Consider the following 18,237-nt stretch of genomic DNA (forward strand, 5'->3'; position numbering starts at 1 on the left):
TCTACTGCCGCCGCCACCAGCTCACCTGGCCGTTGCCCAGCGCAACTATCCAAGGGAGACAGACATACGGCGCACTCCAGACCACCGCCCGCTCTGCTATCACGGCGGAGAAGCCAGTCATGTCTACCTCTGGTGTCCATACTGCGACTTGGGACTACAAGGGTTTGCCGTGAATGCACCATCTCCACATCAAAGGGAACAACCTCGTGATATCACCGACTACCTCGCCGCCACTCAGTGGAGCCCTTGATGACCGTCCCATTCGCCATCACGAGGGCACTACCTGTCGCTGCAGTGCCGACCATACACTGGCCCAGCCCAGGGCTGGTCCATCAGCCCATATCCTGAAAACTAAAAGCAGCAACCTAGGGAGGTGCAGTTGCTGTTCATCAAAATGACAAAGATCCTCCACCGCCGACGAAGACGCCAAAAAGACTATCTCGACGACATATCAACGAGACGCCGCCATCCCGTCGAAGCCTGAAAGCCAAGAATACGCCGACAAAAGACCTGATGATGCAACGTACCAGCCACAGGTCAACTGGACACAATCGTGATCCGACGCCAAGACCTAACTGCAACGCAAGACAAAAAGCCACCGACCTCGATGTGGTGCTCGACGGCTATGCAGTCACCGAGTTTGTAGACACAGGAGCCGACTACCCCGTCAGGAGTGGACCCTTCGCTGCCCGGTTGAAGAAAGTTAAGACTGCGTGGGAGGGCCCCCAAATTCAGACCACTGGAGGACACCTAATAACGCTGACTGGTATCTGCACAGCAAGAATTACTGTTCATGACGAGACCTACCCTGCCCCCTTCGCTCTAACCAACACGGTGCAATCATCGACTTGAAGTGGAAGTCGATAACGCCATTTCAAGATCAAGCGATATCGCCAGAGGTACTTGGACCAGAGGTCCCTACTAGCTCGTAGTCACCATGCCTTGAGTGTGCTCGAAGATCAAGTCAGCATCCTGCCTCGCTCCAGCATTGTCATTTCCATAAATTCGATTACTTGATGATAAGACGACTCGGGAAGTAATCGAACGAAGCATGGAACATTCAAAATAAAAAACAGTCTTGTATCAGCTGTCCCTCTATTGCGCTGCAGGATAAAGAAATCCTGTACCTGAATGGTTAACATGTTCTGGTTTTTGGTTGTTCTTTTTGCGTTGTGTGTGGCCACGTGTATGTATAAATCTGCTCTGTGATATGGAATAAACCTTAGTTGTGAGTCGGCGCTTGTGTTTGTGTGTTCTTTCGTCTTTTCGTCTTCCTTGTTGCGCCGTTCTGAAGCCATCATCCAGCCGTCGAAAAGCCCATGGGCAACTCCTGTAGTCTTGGTGAAGAAAAAGGACGAAACCCTACATTTCTGCGTTGATTATCGTCAACTGAACAAGATCAGGAAGAAGGACATATACCCCCTTCCACAGATAGACGACGCATTGGATTGGCTCTGCAACACTAAATACTTCTTGTCGATGGATCTCAAGACAGGCTACTGGCAAATAGAAGTCGACGAGAGGGATCGCGAAAAGACTGCCTTCATTACGCCAGACGGCCCCCTACTAGTTCAAGGTCATGCCATTTGGACAGTGCCCGGTGCCTGCAACGTTTCAGTACGTGCTGGACACGATGTTAGCAGGGTTAAGTGGCAGACCTGTCTCGTCTACTTGGATGACGTCGTCGTCTTCGCCGAGAATTTCGACGATCACCTTAGCCGGCTTAAGACAGTACTAGACACCATCAAGTCATCAGGGCTCACTCTGAAGCCGGAAAAGTGCCGCTTCACATACGATGAGTTTCTGTTCTTGGGCCACGTCATCAGCAAATCTGGAGTCCGTGCGCAGAAGACAGCTGCCATTGCCAACTTCCCCCAGCCCGCCGACAAGAAGGGAGTGGGCAGATTGCTTGGCTTGTGTGCCTATTACAGGCACTGCACACTGCATCAAGAACTTTCCGCGCATCGCTGAGCCATTAACTTCTCTCACGAAATCAGACGTCGATTTCAAGTGGCAAGCGCCGCAACCCGAAGCCATTCAAGAGCTTAAACAGCACCTGCAGCCTGTAGTCGCCACCAGTGCTCGCTCACTGCGACGAAGGTAACGCCACCGAAATCCACACCGACGCAAGAAGCCTAGGCCTCCGCACCTTTCGAGTCCAAAGGAAAGACGGATTTGAAAGGGTCATTGCTTACACTAGCTGGTCACTGTCGAAAGCGAAAGCCAATTATTTTACGATGGAAAAGGAATGCCTTGCTATCATTTGGACTACAACGAAATTCCACCCCTGCGCTTATGGCAGACACTTCAAAGTCGTAAGTGAAGACCATGCCTTGTGTTGACTGGCAAAATTAAAGAACCTTTCAGGACGCCTCGCACGATGGAGTCTGAGACTCCAGGAACTTGACATCACCAGTCATCTATAAATCAGGATGGAAGCACTCTGATACCAACTGCCTGTAGTGTGCCCCCATTGACCCGCCACCGCAAGACGACCAGGATGATGATGCCTTCCTAGGAACAACAGGCAGAGAAGACTTTGCTGAACAGCAACGAGCAGACCAGGAGCGGAAAATGTTTTAAAATTACGCGGTCCAATGAACGCTGGACAATTTCCGGATCACCATATGTCACCGCAGACAGACAGAGCCGCAATCAACCCTTGGCTCGAGTAACGTAATAACTATTCCAACCTGCTTTTATTGCGATAGCAATTATATGGACATTCCAGGCGCATTTCTGCCATTGGCGTCACCGTGATGTTCCATATTGGGGGCGAGCTCCGCCACTGGAAAAGCTGGCGCTGCCGTCGGCGTGACGTGGTATGAAGGATCACATGGACACAGCGGCCGCGTTGGCTGCTTCAGAAAGGTGGTGTTGTTCGGAAGCGCCGAAGCGAGCTGAAAACGAAAGTTTAAAGTCCCCCTTGCACTGTGGTTCCGATTAAGCGGGGAGGTTTTCCCGCTTTGGGTGTCTGCTTGACAACACTTGAAAGCAGTGTAATAGGTAGTGGCTGCCTTTGAAGGCGTCCAAAATGGTAGGCTACTGCTCGGTGCCACAGTGCCGGACCTACGCAACGGAGCCCGATGTCAGCCTTCACACGTACCCGCAGGACAAGAAGCTGCATGAAGCTTGGATCGCGTAACTTAGAACCAGCAAGCACCCATCCCCTACAAATCGGGTGTGCCGCAGGCACTTCTGTGAGGAAGATTTCTGCTACGGCGTCAGGGCTGCGATGTTCAGTGAGCAGCAGAAAGTGCGTACTGAGACGCTCGCCTGCACGCGCTGCCCGGCTAATGTCATGAAGCTTTGGTCTCTGAATTTGTTGATGCTAGATACTGGCAAGTTCACTGGAATGAAAAGGGAACAGTATGAAACACATTAAACAAAGGCATGGCATATATGCTGATGTTTGTGTTAGCACCAAAAAATGAATGTACTGAATTAAGAAAAAGAAACAGCAGGAAATTGCTTGCTGAGAGGACCGATAAACACATAGCGCAAAGAAACTTGACAAATAATGGTACTGAAACGTCCAAGCAGAGAAAAAAAGATTCGATCGTCGTGACAGCACATCACAAGTCGCCGTAAGTGTCGAAGCCCTTTAAAGAAATTATTTTTGAACAGCTCAGATACCGTCCATGCAAGAATGGTTGCTTCTGTACTGTGAAACGCTCATATGCCGTGGGATAAAACTAACCGGCACGATGCGAGAACGTGCTTGCAGAGAAAGCGAAACATTGTACGCGGACAGACATGCAGACGAACGTTTACAAGTTTATACTGCTGATAAAACTACTATCCTTACTTCGTATAGCTGTCTACTAATTTGCTATTGCAATTGATGCTTCACCTTTCGGATGAAGCTGCGACTTTTGTTCCAAATACCCCATTAGCCCTTCGTCATAGGTCAAAATGGATCTGGCCTCGCCATATGGTCATAAAAACAGGTTCGAATAGTTTACGTTATACCGGCCCCGGGATCGTGACATACTTCTGGGATGCATCCTGGAGCACCAGCTGCTGCTGGTAAGCGTCTCTGAGGTCGAGCTCTGTGAACTTCTGTCCCCCGGACAACGCTGACCAGAGATCTTCAATCCAGGGCAGCGGGTACTTCTCGACGGTAGCGACGAGTTTGATGGTGACCTTGAAATTCCCGCAGATCCTGACACTCCCATCTCGCTTGAGGACTGGAACTATTGGAGCGGCGCAATCAGACGTCTTGACAGGCACCAGGATGCCCTCTCGCTGTAACCGTTGCAGCTCCTGGGTGACCCCGTCCTTCAGGGCGAACGGCAGTGGGCGAGGCTTGAAAAAACGAGGCCGGGCTCCCTCAGGAATGTAAATGCTAGCCGTCATGCCAGCAAATTTGCCCACTCCCGGTTGGAACAGGGACTTGAAATCGGTCAGGATGCTTGGGACGTCTTTGACCACACGTAGGACAACCTTCTGGTACTCCGGCAACCGAACGCCCAGTGCGTGAATCCAATTTCGGCCCAGCAGTAATGACCCCTTGGTTAAATAAAGGGTAAGGGTTGCCTCCCTGTCACAAAAGTGAATGCTGACCTGGGCCTGCCCCTGGACCTGGGAGAGCTGTCCGGAGTAGCTGCGCAGCATCACGCCCGAAGCCTCAACGGACACGTCGGGGAAAGTACGCTTGAACAGTTTCCCGGCCATGACCGACACGCTGGCCCCTGTGTCCATCTTTATGGAAATGGGGTGCCCGCAGACTTCAACGGTCAGCAGATACGGTGGCACAGATGACGGAACAAGGCCTGTGTGCCACATGTCGAAGATTGGCGGGTTCTCGGCAACGACGTGGAGCCTGGCCACTGAAGGACCCGCGCCTGCTGCCGCATGTCCCCGTCGCGAACGGTTGCGATGGCTACCCTGACCACGTGCTTGTGTGGAACCTGGGCTTGATCCAGGCTGCTGCTGCTGTCCGCTGTTCGTCCTCCCCCCTCGGCAAACCCGTGTGAGGTGCCCAGCTTTTCCGCACGTGAAACATTGTGCTTGGGAGAACTGGCACTGTGAGGGGGAGTGGTCACCACCGCAGTGACTGCACGTAACATCCTTAGTCGTCATCTTGTTGACCGTTGCTTCCGTCGACGGTGAGCCGGTCGCGCGTGCAATCTCGCCGGCGTCCTTGGCCGCAGCGTCCATAGCCTGCGCTGCCTTCACGACGTCGTCCAGCGAGGGATCAGGAAGCTCCAGGAGTCGTGTCTGCATGGTGGGGTTGTTTATCCCGCAGACGAAACGGTCCCGGAGCAGCGAGTCAAGCTGGTCCCCGAAGACGCAGACACTCGCTAACCCTCGTAACACAGCGATGAACTGGCCGAGGGTCTCTCCTTCGCGGCAGGCTCCGGTTGTTGAAGCGAAAACACTCCATTAACGTTGATGGTGCGACCGCAGTGTTTTGAGCAGCTCACTCAGCGTCTTGACATGCGGCGTGGCCGGCTTGAGAAGGTCGAGCGGGAGACTGAAGACGCGGGTCCCGCAGCTGGCCAGGAAAATGTCCCGCTGTTTCACGTGTGCTCCCAAGTTCACGTGTTTTTCCGTTCGCCCGGAAAAACACGTGAACTTGTTCCTCGTAGACTGGCCAGGCGGACCCATCACCCTCGAACGGCTCGAGCCTCCCGTACAGCGGCATGGCGGCAGGAACCGGGGGCGGCGTTTGGCCGCTCTCGGTGGCTTGGGTCGACACGCGGGCTTCCTTCGTCGCCAGTGTCACAATCCGCCCCGGACCGTGAACGAAAGGGGGTGCCGAGGAACCCGCGTCCTAGATACGACGCACAGCATGGTGGTGGCGAACGATGACTGATGGCCGAGCAGCTGTGCTCGCGATGTTTATTCGATGCGGTGAGCCAATGTTGCCCACCAAGCTTCGGCGGGCCACTGAGCCTAGCCCAACTAAAAATATGGCTGGGGTTACGTCACACGATCGTCATAAGACGCCCACTCCCTGAACCCGCTGTAGTGTGCGCCTCCCTAATATCTACTTCGCTCGCAGTGCCCTCAGCCTACTTGTTATTTTGCACCTCAGCTAGGAAGTGCCGTGCCGCTCGGCCCACTCAATCGTATTCAAGTACAGTGGAATCTCGATGATACGAATCTCACGGGGTCACAAAAAATATTCGTATTAGCCGAAATTCGTAACATTGAAACACAATTAAAACTAGCTAAATTAAAGAGTCAGAGGTGAACTCACTCAGGCCCACGCACGTAAAAAGCATTTACAGTATAGATCACATATAACGTAACCCCTTATAGTGCAGGACCGCATACAGTACGGTCTTTTCAAACTCCCGTTAATTTTCCCATAGCACTCCATCTATACGCATACCGCTTACAGTGCAGCTGCGCGAGACAAAATACCGGTTATAATGCAGCTTCCGCGGGTAAATCTCACCAACAAGGGTGGTAGCAAACACGCTTCTCAACGAGGTGCGCCCACCGATGGGAGAGGAGATCAACGAGGGCGATGCGGAGGAGGATCATGAGACGTGGAGTATGAGTCCAAGGGCGATAAAATTGTCGCCGCGCACCGTATGTGTGAGTCATTGAGAGCGAACGCACGACGAAGACCAAACGCGACTCCTGTCACGCGAAAGGCTGTGGGGTATGGGAGGGAGGGAGGGGGGGCGCTGTGCTGCCGCACCAAATGCGTATCTTGCAACCGGGCGCATGGGTAACTGGTGACGCAATCTCCCACGCGAAAGGAGCAAAGCGGGAACACCGTCGTGTGGTGTGCGGAATGTGAACCGCTGCACTCTTTTTCAGAGAACGATTCTGCTCGCTGTTCACTGTTCGCTGCCACTGCCGTAGCACACATTCCGAAGCTGTTCTGGCGCAGCGTGGCGCAGTTTCGGTAAATTTTCTGTCGCGCGACAGAAATTTTCTACAGAAATTTTCTGTATTTGGTGCAGTTTGGCGCAGGAATCTGCGTTTGTATCAAAATGGCGCAATCGATGCAGGAGTCCCACCCCAGCATGGATGTTAATTTTAGTACCCAAATGTTTACGGCAGTTTATACAGTTGACAAAACTACTAACTTTACTGCTTATAGCTGTCTAATAATGTGCTATCGCAATCAATGCCTTTCTGGTGCCACAGTAGTTGCACTGCCTTTTTTGCAAGAAACCCGAAGAAATTAGTGACGTTTTTCATCACTGTTGGGAAGAGGTATACTTTCGGGAAGAAATATAACAATAATTCTTTACAAATTTTCTTCTAGGATAACGTACCTAGCGATTAATAATGATGACAGAGTCCTGTCTAACATGTCCTTTGGCTTGCCTTCACTATGTATGCCTGAGTACCATTGTGATCCAAACAAGCGACCTGCTCGTATGTATTTCAAGGAAGTCATTTCACAGTTCGTTGACGACCCTCAAAGATGACGACACCCTTCAGAGGACACAATGCAGTGCAACACCAGAACCACAACGAAACTATCTCGGGCACTCTACATGTCTTTTACACTGGTTGCACTGCATTTTAAGCAAGCACCAACAAAATGTCCTCCTGCAACGCCAGTCTAAGTTGATAACTTTCTACCAGCTCTGGAAACCTGGACATTCATGTTCGTTTATGCAATTTCAAGGTCTGGCAATAAAGAAAAGAAAGCAGCTGCTGTAGTGCAGTGGTTAGAACACCTGCTTTGCAAACAAAAAGCAATGGGGGCACAAGAATTTTCTTTATTTCTGCTCAATGTTACTGTTGACGTATGGTGCTCTCTATAATGGCTATCACCATTGCCCCTCAAGGGATCTTCATGACCTTGACTCGTCACAAACATAACGGACAGATGTTTTAGGCGCTCAAGCACGCACAGAAAAAAAGACTGGAAAAAGCACACGCAACAGCACTTCACTCAGAACTCATCACTCGTCATAAGCAATTGTGATTTTTTGGCTTATGACAAAACCACTTCGTTGCGAGTTTCTAAATGACTTGAGACTTGCAGAGCATGCCAAATGGTGTTTTTCTTTTTTTCAATAGCATCAGTGGCAGCAGCATCTCTTTTGTTGTGTGACATTTTTCGCTCTCAGTGGTGATGAAGAGCCAGGGGAGCTTGATTGTCACAATTACGTGAAGTCAACAGACAATAAGGCCAAGGAAATCTGCAGCAGAAATTAACTGCAATTTTAACTGCAGAAATAAGGCAAAAAGAAATGAAAGTGGTTCTAATGACTCATTTTTACTCTTCACACTACACATACATTCTCATGTTGTATAGACTCACATTTTATCCAAATAGTTTTCTCATTTCATGCGGAACCATCACAACTTGCCATAGGTTGGAGCAGATCTGGCTCTAACTGGTGGCAAACTGTCTTATCATCCACTTCTCCTTTATTTATTTGTTTATTCATCAAAATATTTATTTCACATTCTTTCAAAGCCCACAGGTATTACAAAGAGAAGTGGGGATAAAAAAAAATGCACATTGTTGTGGCGTGGTCTCACCAGTCATGTTATTGGCCAAGCTGAGTGCAGTGCAAAGAGACTGCCGCAATTTCTTGGGCACCACGTCTTGGTTGTCTTCGTCCTCACACAGCAATGCGCCTCGATCAACATCCACCACCAGCACCTGTATGAGGACCATACTCAGGCTTTGTGCCATTTGCAGACACCAAAAAATAGCAATCCAAGCACTGAGGATCTTGCTCACACACTTTCTTGCAACAGAACCACTGAATAGACAATAATGCCGTGAGACACCACAAGTTTCATGACTTTTCACAGATAGAAGAAAGAAACAGGTTTTGGCGTTATTCAAAAGGCAATGCAATTTATATTTAAATTAACTAGCTTCAGCTAGTTGTTGCAACCCAGTGACACCATAAAATGGCAATTTGAGAATGATGCCACCAACAATCTTTTGAATCATTCTCCAGGCATATCACACATTCCCTCGCAGTACAAGCAAATGACACCAACCACAGCACAGCATCCTCCTGTTCTGTGTTCCACATTTAGCGCTCTTTGCTCCCAGAATATGTACCACACCGTGTCGCATCTTTATACAGTATAGACCACTTATAACGTAACCGCTTATAGTGCAGGACCGGATATAGTGCGGTGTTTTCAGACTGCCGTTAATTTTCCCATAGCACTCCATGTATACACGTATCGCTTATAGTGCAGTTGCGGGAAACGAAATACCGGTTACAGTGCGGCTGCCTGAGAGTACGTAGTAGTAGTAAGTGGTTCGTATGGAAAGGGAAAGGTTGGCACTATCTTCTGCAGCCCTTGAGGGAGCACGGCTCAGCGCCGTACGGAAGTCAGCGGAGACGGCGAACGCTCCCCTCAAACGGGCGCCCCAAGGAGTGCTCGAGGAAGAAAGACGAAGTGGAGGAGAAGGGCACGTGGTGCGAACGAACAGCCAGTGAGGCTGTAACCAGAACCTTGAGTGCGAGTCGTGAAATATCACGGCGCGCATAGCGAGCGAGGGCCACGAAACGGCCAACGTTCGCTTCACGATAACGGCAGTAAACAAAACTTCAGCGAGCGACCGGGCGGCGCCGGCATGGCACGGCGAAGGGCGCACGCGGAGACCGTGGAATGTGAGGGAGGAGGGCAGCAGGCAAGCGAATTTCGCCTCGGCAACTCCGCCGCTTCGGTGGCTCCCCTCGCCCTCCCTCGTAGCTCCCTCACTTTCGACTGTCACCGTGCGCGCCCGCCGCCATGCAGGCGCCGCCGCTACAGCCGGCCCGGCGCCAGCTCCTCGAAGTTTCGTTTTCTGCCATTATCGGGAAGCGGGCGTTTGCCAGCGTGGGTAGTTTCGTTGGCCGGCCTGGGACAGCGCCGCTGCTTCCCTCTGCGCCGTAGCCGCAGCGTGCAAGGTCAACATGTGACTAGAAAGTAGAGGAAGCATAAAGGAGAAAGAAGAGTTCAGTGCTGTTTTCTACGCATGGCAACGGTAGAGTGGCTGAAACGTCGGCACATACACGCATGTTCTGGCGCAACGCAGAATCGGCGACCTTGCCATTTGAGAGAGGGTGAAATGTCCGCCCTGGTTTTCTTTGTTTTGTTCGCGCGCGACATTGGGGGATCTCCCCTAAGCTTTTACTCTATGGCGGTGCCAGAGCAATGCCGGTCGGAGGCGCCGCCGCGTGATTTGGTTCGAATTAACGAGATTCAACTATAAATTGAATGCAAACGTTCTAGCCGCATTCCTCGACTGTCGCATACGCGTGGCGGCTCGGTGCACATGTTTTGCATATGTGCGGGCCTTGAAAATTGTTGCTTTGGTTATAGTGCGGTACCGCTTATAGTGCGGATATTCGCGACTCCAGCGACTTACGTTATAAGCGGTCACACTGTAGTCTCCATACTGCATGTACATTTTCATAATGTAAAGATCCACATGTTATCCAAATAGTTTTATAATTTTGTGTGGAACCAGTGCAGCAGCCTAGCATGTTTCTGGTGTAACCCCATGTGGCATGCGCAGTGGTGAAGTCACCTGGGATGCGCAGTCTGTTATGGTGGCCTGCTAGATGTTTGGTCTGGTGAACAAAGCAGCCAGGGCAGCCTCAGTTTCCTTTTGGAGAGGCTGAGAGTCGCCATGGTCTATAGGCACAATCTCAATAAGGACATGGGCGATGCCAGAGTCCGTGAAGTTGATGGTTGTCAAGTATTCATCAGGATAGCCGTGCGTGCTTCTTGGTCAGTGTGTGTCAGCCTGGAAGGGCAAGTGGTGTGCCTGTTTCTTCTGGTGGAGTTGGTTGACTGACCATGTATTGTGGCAGCATCCCTCGTTTCTAAGCAAAGCCGTGACAATTACACTGCCAAACATTATTGGGTGGGTGTTGTTCGTTGCCGAGCTTAGCCGTTTTGCTCACTCTGTTTGTGTGAACTCTCTCCGGGAAGTTTTGCGTTAGGTATAGACTCTGGGTTTCTAGTGTCACTGGTCCTCAGCCAGAAGTGCATTGTGGATGAGTGTTGCAATCTCCTGACAGAAGGGATCAAAACAGGAAACCATTTCCTCACATAAAATGTGCACTTCCTGTCCTAGGGAGTTGACAGTTGACTAAATTCCATCTACTTGAGCACTAGCAGAGATCGGAAAGCATCTCAGTTTGGAAATAGTTCTTAGTGGTCATCTCAACGGAACTGGGCTCATTTCCACTACTTCCAGCAGCCAATGTATCGGGAACGTTTCTGACGGAGGGCGCTAACGTTTCTGACGGAGGGCGCTAGGAGCTGAACTGGTGATGTGAGAAATACTTGTGTGGGGTTATTTTGATGATGGAGTTGCGCACGTAAGTCAGTTCATAAAGGCCTGCTCTGTTTGGGTGGGGGTGGTACACGTAATAGATGGATTAATTGGTGGAGGTGGTGGGGGTGTGGGACATTTCGTGGGTTGTGGGAAGCAGCGTACTACCTAGCTCACCTGTGGTCCGCTTGTGGTTGTCTTGGAGGCTGGTCTGGTTCGAGATTCCAACCTGCACCTTGTGGCCGATCCCTATTTTGATCGACAACGATGACCAGTTCGCCGTGCAGAATCAGACATAAGTCTGATAAGACTGAGAGCGGGAGTGGGTTCTTCGAGGTTAGTCTCGCCCTGGTTGATAGGGAGACGAGGGTGAGGGTAAGAGTCTTTGAGGGAACTCTTTGGAAGCCGTCAGATGGTTTCCTTGACACGGAGATGGTTTCCTTCACTGGGTACTCGTGTTCGGAGACAGGGTTGAGAGTTTCACGGATTGAGCAGATGGAGATGTTGGGGTGTGGGCAGGCATCGATGAGATGCCCGAGTTGAAGGCATAAATCGCACACTTTGGCAGAGCGGCGGTATGGAGTGCAGTGAAGTTCTCCCCCATAGAAGGTGATGAAAAAAGGTACCAACCTACCTGCAAAAGTGACGAGGGTCGTCGTGGTTTTATTCAAGCATTCGGGCTCGTAATATGTGGTATCCATGGGCATATATAGACCTTGTAGGAGTTCAGCCTCAGTCGTATCGTGGGCCACTCCCCAGGCTGAGTTGGCTGGTGGGGTGACGCACAGGACTACTTTGTATTGTCGGTCGTCTAATTGGAATGTATTGATTATATGTCCTGACGATGGCGTTGAGCCGCACGATGATATATTGGGTAGAGGTGATTGAATGGTAGCCACCCACTGCAAGGAGTGCTCCAGCGACAATTGGTGTTGACTACCACACGAAAACGAGGCCTTCACACAGACGGAGAATCACCTTGTAGTGTTTCTTCAGTAATGGCGCCAGCTTGCGTGAAGTGGCAGGAACTTGCTGAGGGGTCTGTGGATTGTCTTTCGGTCGCTGCTGGTGGAACCGGATGGTTAGCCAGTCGGCAACGTCTTCTTGATGAAGGTTTTCAATTGTCATGTTAGAATTTTCAACTTTCATATTCACAGAGCGAAACAGCCGCGGCTATGGCAATAACAGGCCTGGTCCGTCGCCACCGATGCAAATCTGCCAATGTAGCTCCAAGCCGAAGCGGGCCAGGATGCGCGGCACGCTGTGCCAACGGGTGACGCCTTGGGGGCCCCAACTGTAAGTCCAAGTGCGTCTGCGGTTTCAGCGAGCACCTGCACGAGCAGGTCTGCTCTCAGCGAGTGTGGTTGGTGCTGTCCCCGAATGCAAGACCGCTCATGCAGCTCAAAGAACCCCAGGTGGTAGAAATTAATCTGGAGCCCTTTACTATGGTGTCCCTCATAACTCACTCTGCAATTTCAGACAAAACAGCACATGCTTTACAGCAAAGCTGTATATGGCTCAGATCTGGGGTTACGTGGCATCTGTGTGCAGAAACTATCATCATCAGCAATGGCTTGAGTGTCGCCTTTTTCCACAGCTGGCTCGTTGGCGCTCGTGCCACTGCTGACGCATTCGTCATCATCATCTTTTTCCACAGCTGGCTCTGTTGCCACTCATCATTCCAGTGTAGAATTTCACTTCCCTTCTGTCGTCGTAATGGGGAGGCTGCATTCATGGAGGCATGAGCTTAAGGGGGTATGAGCCATTCATTGTCTTACGTGATGGACAGATTTAATAACAGAGGTGATACACGAATGTGTGTGCGTACCTATCCTTACGATGACCACTGATCAGGACAAAAAATATGTTTGTACCTTTGTTCAAATTCTGTGACACCTCTGTGTCGGGTGCTAAACGGCTTCGCTGGTCATCCACCTTCCCAGAGTGGAATGGCTCATGAATTTTTGAGCTCAAGTTTTTGACGTATTCATAGACATTGTGCATATTTCGTGCTTTCAACACCTTTGGATTAGCCTTTCATTCTCCGCTTTTCTCGTATTTAAGGTACAGAACGCATGCATTACATTCATGTCTTGTACCACACTTTTGTTGTGCTCGTTCATTTAGAGCATCACAAAGCTGCAACGCACACCTCACGGCAGTAAGCACTGGACAAGCCGTTTTATGAGCCACGCTCACCTCTCGATCATTACGTAGATGCACTTGTGCAAGCCTTTAAGAAGTGCAGAATAACAAGAACTCAAGACAGCACAGATGAGAACACCTTTAGTGTAACTGAGCGTAAATGAACAGGCAGTACCCAACCCAGCTATCCACAGTGGCGTCCGTTGCTACTGCAGCTATCGTGGCCACATAGCATGTCTTTGCCGCAAGCACTAGCAAGACGAGCGTCGCGGATCAATTGCGTCACCTCTGCATAAATTACTGGGTTCTAATGTTACCTTTGTGTGGTCTCCCGAATGTGAATCAGTGTTCGCCCATCTGAAGCGCGCTCTCACATCTGAAGCAGTACTTTGCTATTTTGATACAGCTGCTCCTACCCTCCTGAAATACGGATGCTAGTAGTCATGGCACTAGGTGGCATTCTCCTACAGCGAGATGACTCTTTAGGTGAGAGGGTCGTCGCGTACGCAAGTCGCGTTCTGACAAATGTCGAGAAGAATTACACCATCACGGAGCAGGAATGCCTAGCTATCATTTGGTCTGTGCAGAAGCTTCGACCTTATCTTCACGGCCGCCATTTTACCATCGTTACAGACCATCATGCATTATGCTGGCTTTCAACGATAAAGAACTTGTCTGGACAACTTGGTCAGTGGGTTCTTCGTCTGCAAGAATACGACTTTACTATTACCTACAAATGCGGTAAAAACACCAGAATGCAGACGCGCTTTCTCGCTGTCCGCTTCCTACGAGACCATGCAATGGTCCTCCAACTACCTTCCGTGGCAAGCTTTTGCACGATCCCTCTTCGCATGCTTTCTCGTTGGCCACTGTAGACGAGACGCCTCCACACGACAACAGGTTATACCAATCTCACCAACTTGCTGACTGCTACTGTCGACGCATCATAGACCACCTTCGAGGAGCTTCGCGCCCACCTAACACCCGCCTTCGTCGACAGCTGATGCAATTTAAGATTGACAACAGTGTTCTGTACCGCCATGTCTATCACCCTGACGGTCAACGCTGGGTTCCTGTCCTGCCACGCTCTCTACGTGCTCATGTCCTGCAGGCTTCTCACGACGACATGACTGCTGGTCACCTTGATTTGCAGAAAACCTATGACCGCATCAAAGGTCGCTTCTACTGGCCCGGCTTGTCCGCCAGTGTAGCGAGGTATGTCGCTTCCTGAGCCCTTTGTCAGCGTCGACAGCTCCCTACATCAGCCCCAAGCGGACAACTGCAACCAGTTCCGTATCCGTTACAACCATTTGAAGTCATTGGCATTGACCTGTATGGTCCTCTTCCTGTGACTTTCACCGGTAAACGATGAATTGTGACAGCCGTTGACCTTTTGACACGCTACGCCGAAACAGCTTGTGTGAGTTCTGCCTCAGCCTCTGAAGTTGCTGCATTCATACTTCGAGCCTTAGTACTGCGTCATGGTGCTCCTCGCGTCATCCTGAGCCACCGTGAAGAAGCATTCCTCTCGCAACTCATAGACTAAGTACTCAGAGCCTCCGGAACTACCCACAAGACTACCTCCAGTTACCATCTGCAAACCAACGGCCTAACAGAGCGATTTCATCACACACTATCAGACATGATAGCTATGTACATCGAACCAGATCACAGAAACTGGGATTCAATTTTGCCATTCGTGACTTTTGCGTATAATACCGCCGTTCAACGACCGACCGGTTACTCGCCATTCTACCTTGTCTATGGTCGTTCGCCCTCTTCCTGTCTTGACGTCTCTTTCTTCGCACCGACTGCCAATCGATGTCAATCCTCCTGGGAAGAATATGTGTCCCGCATTCTGCGTTGTTACCAGATCACCCGCATCAACACCGAAGCACGGCAACAGGACCGCAAGCAGCATTACGACCCCTCTCATCGCGTAGTGTGCTTCCACCCTGGGGAGGAAGTGCTGCTCTGGACACCGGTTCGTACTCCTGGCTTGTGTGACAAGTTCCAGCTTCGGTTCATCAGCCCCTACAAAGTCTTGGAGCAGACCTGTCCAGTTAACTATCGCGCAGCACCTGTTATTGTTCCAAATGACCGCCGCTGCAGTGCTGCTGAGGTTGTCCACGTTTCCCGTATGAAGCCTTTCACGCGGCGTTCTCCGTCTCCTTGAATTGCAGCCAGGATGGCCGCTCTCGCGTGGGGGGAAATTAGTGTGGCCATTTATTAAGCTATTCATTGTCATCTGTACATGATCATCACGTGGGGTTCACATGGGGTTCTTCATCATCGCTTGTGGGTTCTTTCTTTTGAGTGCGAGCTGTGCTTTGGGCGTGGTCGGTTTGCTGCATCTCCGACGCGTAATAAACGTGATAACTGCTGCGCCAGAATATTATTATCAAAGTGCAGTGATACATACTACAGTTAAACCTGGATATAACGAAATTGACAAATTCCCGAAAAACTTCGTTATCAAGAGGATTTCATTATATGCAGGTTCGGCACGAAAATTCGAAAAATAAACGTTTACCGTATTTACTCGATTCTAACATGCCCTCAATTGTAACGCGCACCCCTTTTCCGTTTTCGTCGAAGCACTCATCCTCGGAATGTCACACCAGGTACCGGATGCGTGGACGCGTGTCGTTTTGCACAAGCGCGAGGCATCGGAAACGAAGAGCGAACGTCACGATGGCGTCGTAGTGTCGTATGATGTTACAGTAGAACCTCGCTGTTACGTTCCCGGCGGCTGCATTTTCCCGGCTGTGACGTCGTTTTTGACCGGTCCCGGCACAGCTCCCATAGAACTCAATGCATTGGTAACCCCGCTATTGCGTCGCAACTGTGGGACCGCTCCCGCATCATACGTTGCGAACTGCCACCCCGCGCCGGCCCGAGCGGCCATTTTGACTTTTCATGTCGCTTGGCTTGGTGGCTTGACAATGGCATTTGCCGCCCAAAGTGCCGGGGGCGACAACTATGACATATTTTCGGTTTCTGCCAGCAAAAGTATGGCCCTTGAGATCCGTATTTGCTATATAAAGATGGTGTCCATGACGCGTTATGGCCCTAAAATTGGTTTTGGTTCATAGATATTCCGTATATAAGGGTACGGCCATGCTAGCGGCAAAAAACGCGCGCGTCATGCAGCGAGCGGCAAGTTGCCGCGCGTCCACCGTGGCACACGCGCGTCTCGCCGCGCGGCAGCGCGATAAGATCTCTCGCGCTCTCCGAACGGGCGAGCAACACCGCGAGCGCTCAGTTGTTTCGTGCGAGAGACGACCATCGTCGATTGAAAACCCGGCGCGGACCGGCGGCGTTCCGGTTGTGATGGCTCCGTGACGTCACCCTCGTCGCTCTTGATTGGTTCTTCATCTCACGGCAGAAATGAGTCTCGGAACCCATTTCGCGCGGCACGCCGCAAGACCCCCGATTCCTGCCGCTTTTGCCGCGCGCAGCATGACGCGTTGCCGCGCGTTTCTGTTGCTGCGTGTTTTTGCCGCTAGCGTGGCCGTACCCTAAAGTCCAAGGGCGATAACGCAGTCGCCGCGCGCCGTATAGCTGTATGTGCGAGTGAAAACGTGCGAGGGGAGCCGACGACCGTGTCTAAATCTCGCGCGCGCAAGAAAAGCAGGGAGGAAGCGTGCCTTCTTCCGTTGCGCTCGAGGCACCGGCGAGGAGACGGCGAAGGGGGGAGGGATAGCGGGGCGGCGCGCGGTCGCGCAGGCCGTATCTTGAAAGCGATCTGCGTTGGGGCAGAGTCTAGCAGTGTAGGTGCGTCGGCGGCTCGTAGCTTTCTGCGTGCTGTGTGTTCTCGGCGCTCAGTTTGCGTTGAAGCGATAGACAACAGCACGAAGGTCACTTCGCTCGCTGGAGAAGCGGTGCTTCCACACGCCGCCAGCGTTTGACAGCGCGTGTCCGCGCTCATCGAGTCTGATGTGCCACAGCGTGTACCAGCGCGTCAGCAACATCAGCTGGAAAAGGAGAGAGTGCCGGCTTGGCGGGCTAGGCCAGCTGCAGCAAGCGGCAGGATCAGATTTGAATGAAGGGAGGGGGAAAGGTCACGCCCGCGGCGGCAAGGTCGCCGGGTCGAGGGATGCAGGGCCGCCTCGCACACGCACACACGCACACGTGCGCTCGCTTCGCATTCCATCGCGGCGGAGAAGGTGCTTCCAGTTGTTGCTCGCGCAAAAATGACAAAATTTGGGGCGAAATCTCTAGGTGGTCGGAGGGGAAAATTCGTTATATCGAGGGGGTCTCCCGCTGCCACTTCGTTACGTAGAGGTCTCAAATACATGTGCTTCTATGGAGTAACGGCGGGGAATCGAAAAACTTCGTTATATCCAGGAATTCGCTATATGGAGGTTTGTTATAAGCAGGTTTAACTGTATATACAAAAAAAATTTTTTTTGTCCCTTCATGCGGATATAAAATAACCCTTCATATTATATTCGAATTCGTATTATGTTCCGAGTTTTTTTTATGGTAACGCTAAACTATTGCGCCACTCAGTTTCATTTCTATACAGAAAAGTTCCAAATGAACACTTGAACAATACACACTTTGCGAACTGCATGTTCATGCAAACCCATGCAACAAGGCTCACTCATGGAATGTCAAGTGAATGCATTAATGGTAGAATAAACTCAAAAGGAAATGCCCATATATACCAGCCAGATTTGTATCGCCTTTGGGTAAGGTGCTAGCTAGGCATGCCAACCTGCCGGGTGTTCGTTTCAGACGATGCATTCCGCAGCATTGTGTCTCCTCACGGTGTCATTGTGGAAAGCGCCCATCCTTCGTATGGGCACGGCACACTTCCTAGTATTCCAGTACACTATGGGTGTGTTCCAATTCTGACCAGC

The 18,237-nt window shown here is 51.1% G+C and overlaps 1 protein-coding gene across 6 annotated transcripts in view; it reads right to left on the reverse strand.

Moving 5' to 3' along the window:
- LOC119451014 (DENN domain-containing protein 2D-like) overlaps positions 1–18,237 on the reverse strand; it is a 428,171-nt gene that overhangs the window by 120,417 nt on the left and 289,517 nt on the right. For all 6 annotated transcript variants that reach the window (XM_049666396.1, XM_049666395.1, XM_049666393.1 and 3 more), the window contains one exon: positions 8,470–8,593. In XM_049666396.1, coding sequence (XP_049522353.1) covers positions 8,470–8,593 — 124 coding nt within the window. The remainder of the gene's footprint in view (positions 1–8,469; positions 8,594–18,237) is intronic.

The sequence above is a fragment of the Dermacentor silvarum genome, chromosome 4 (genome assembly GCF_013339745.2).
Source record: "Dermacentor silvarum isolate Dsil-2018 chromosome 4, BIME_Dsil_1.4, whole genome shotgun sequence".
Taxonomy (NCBI): domain Eukaryota; kingdom Metazoa; phylum Arthropoda; class Arachnida; order Ixodida; family Ixodidae; genus Dermacentor; species Dermacentor silvarum.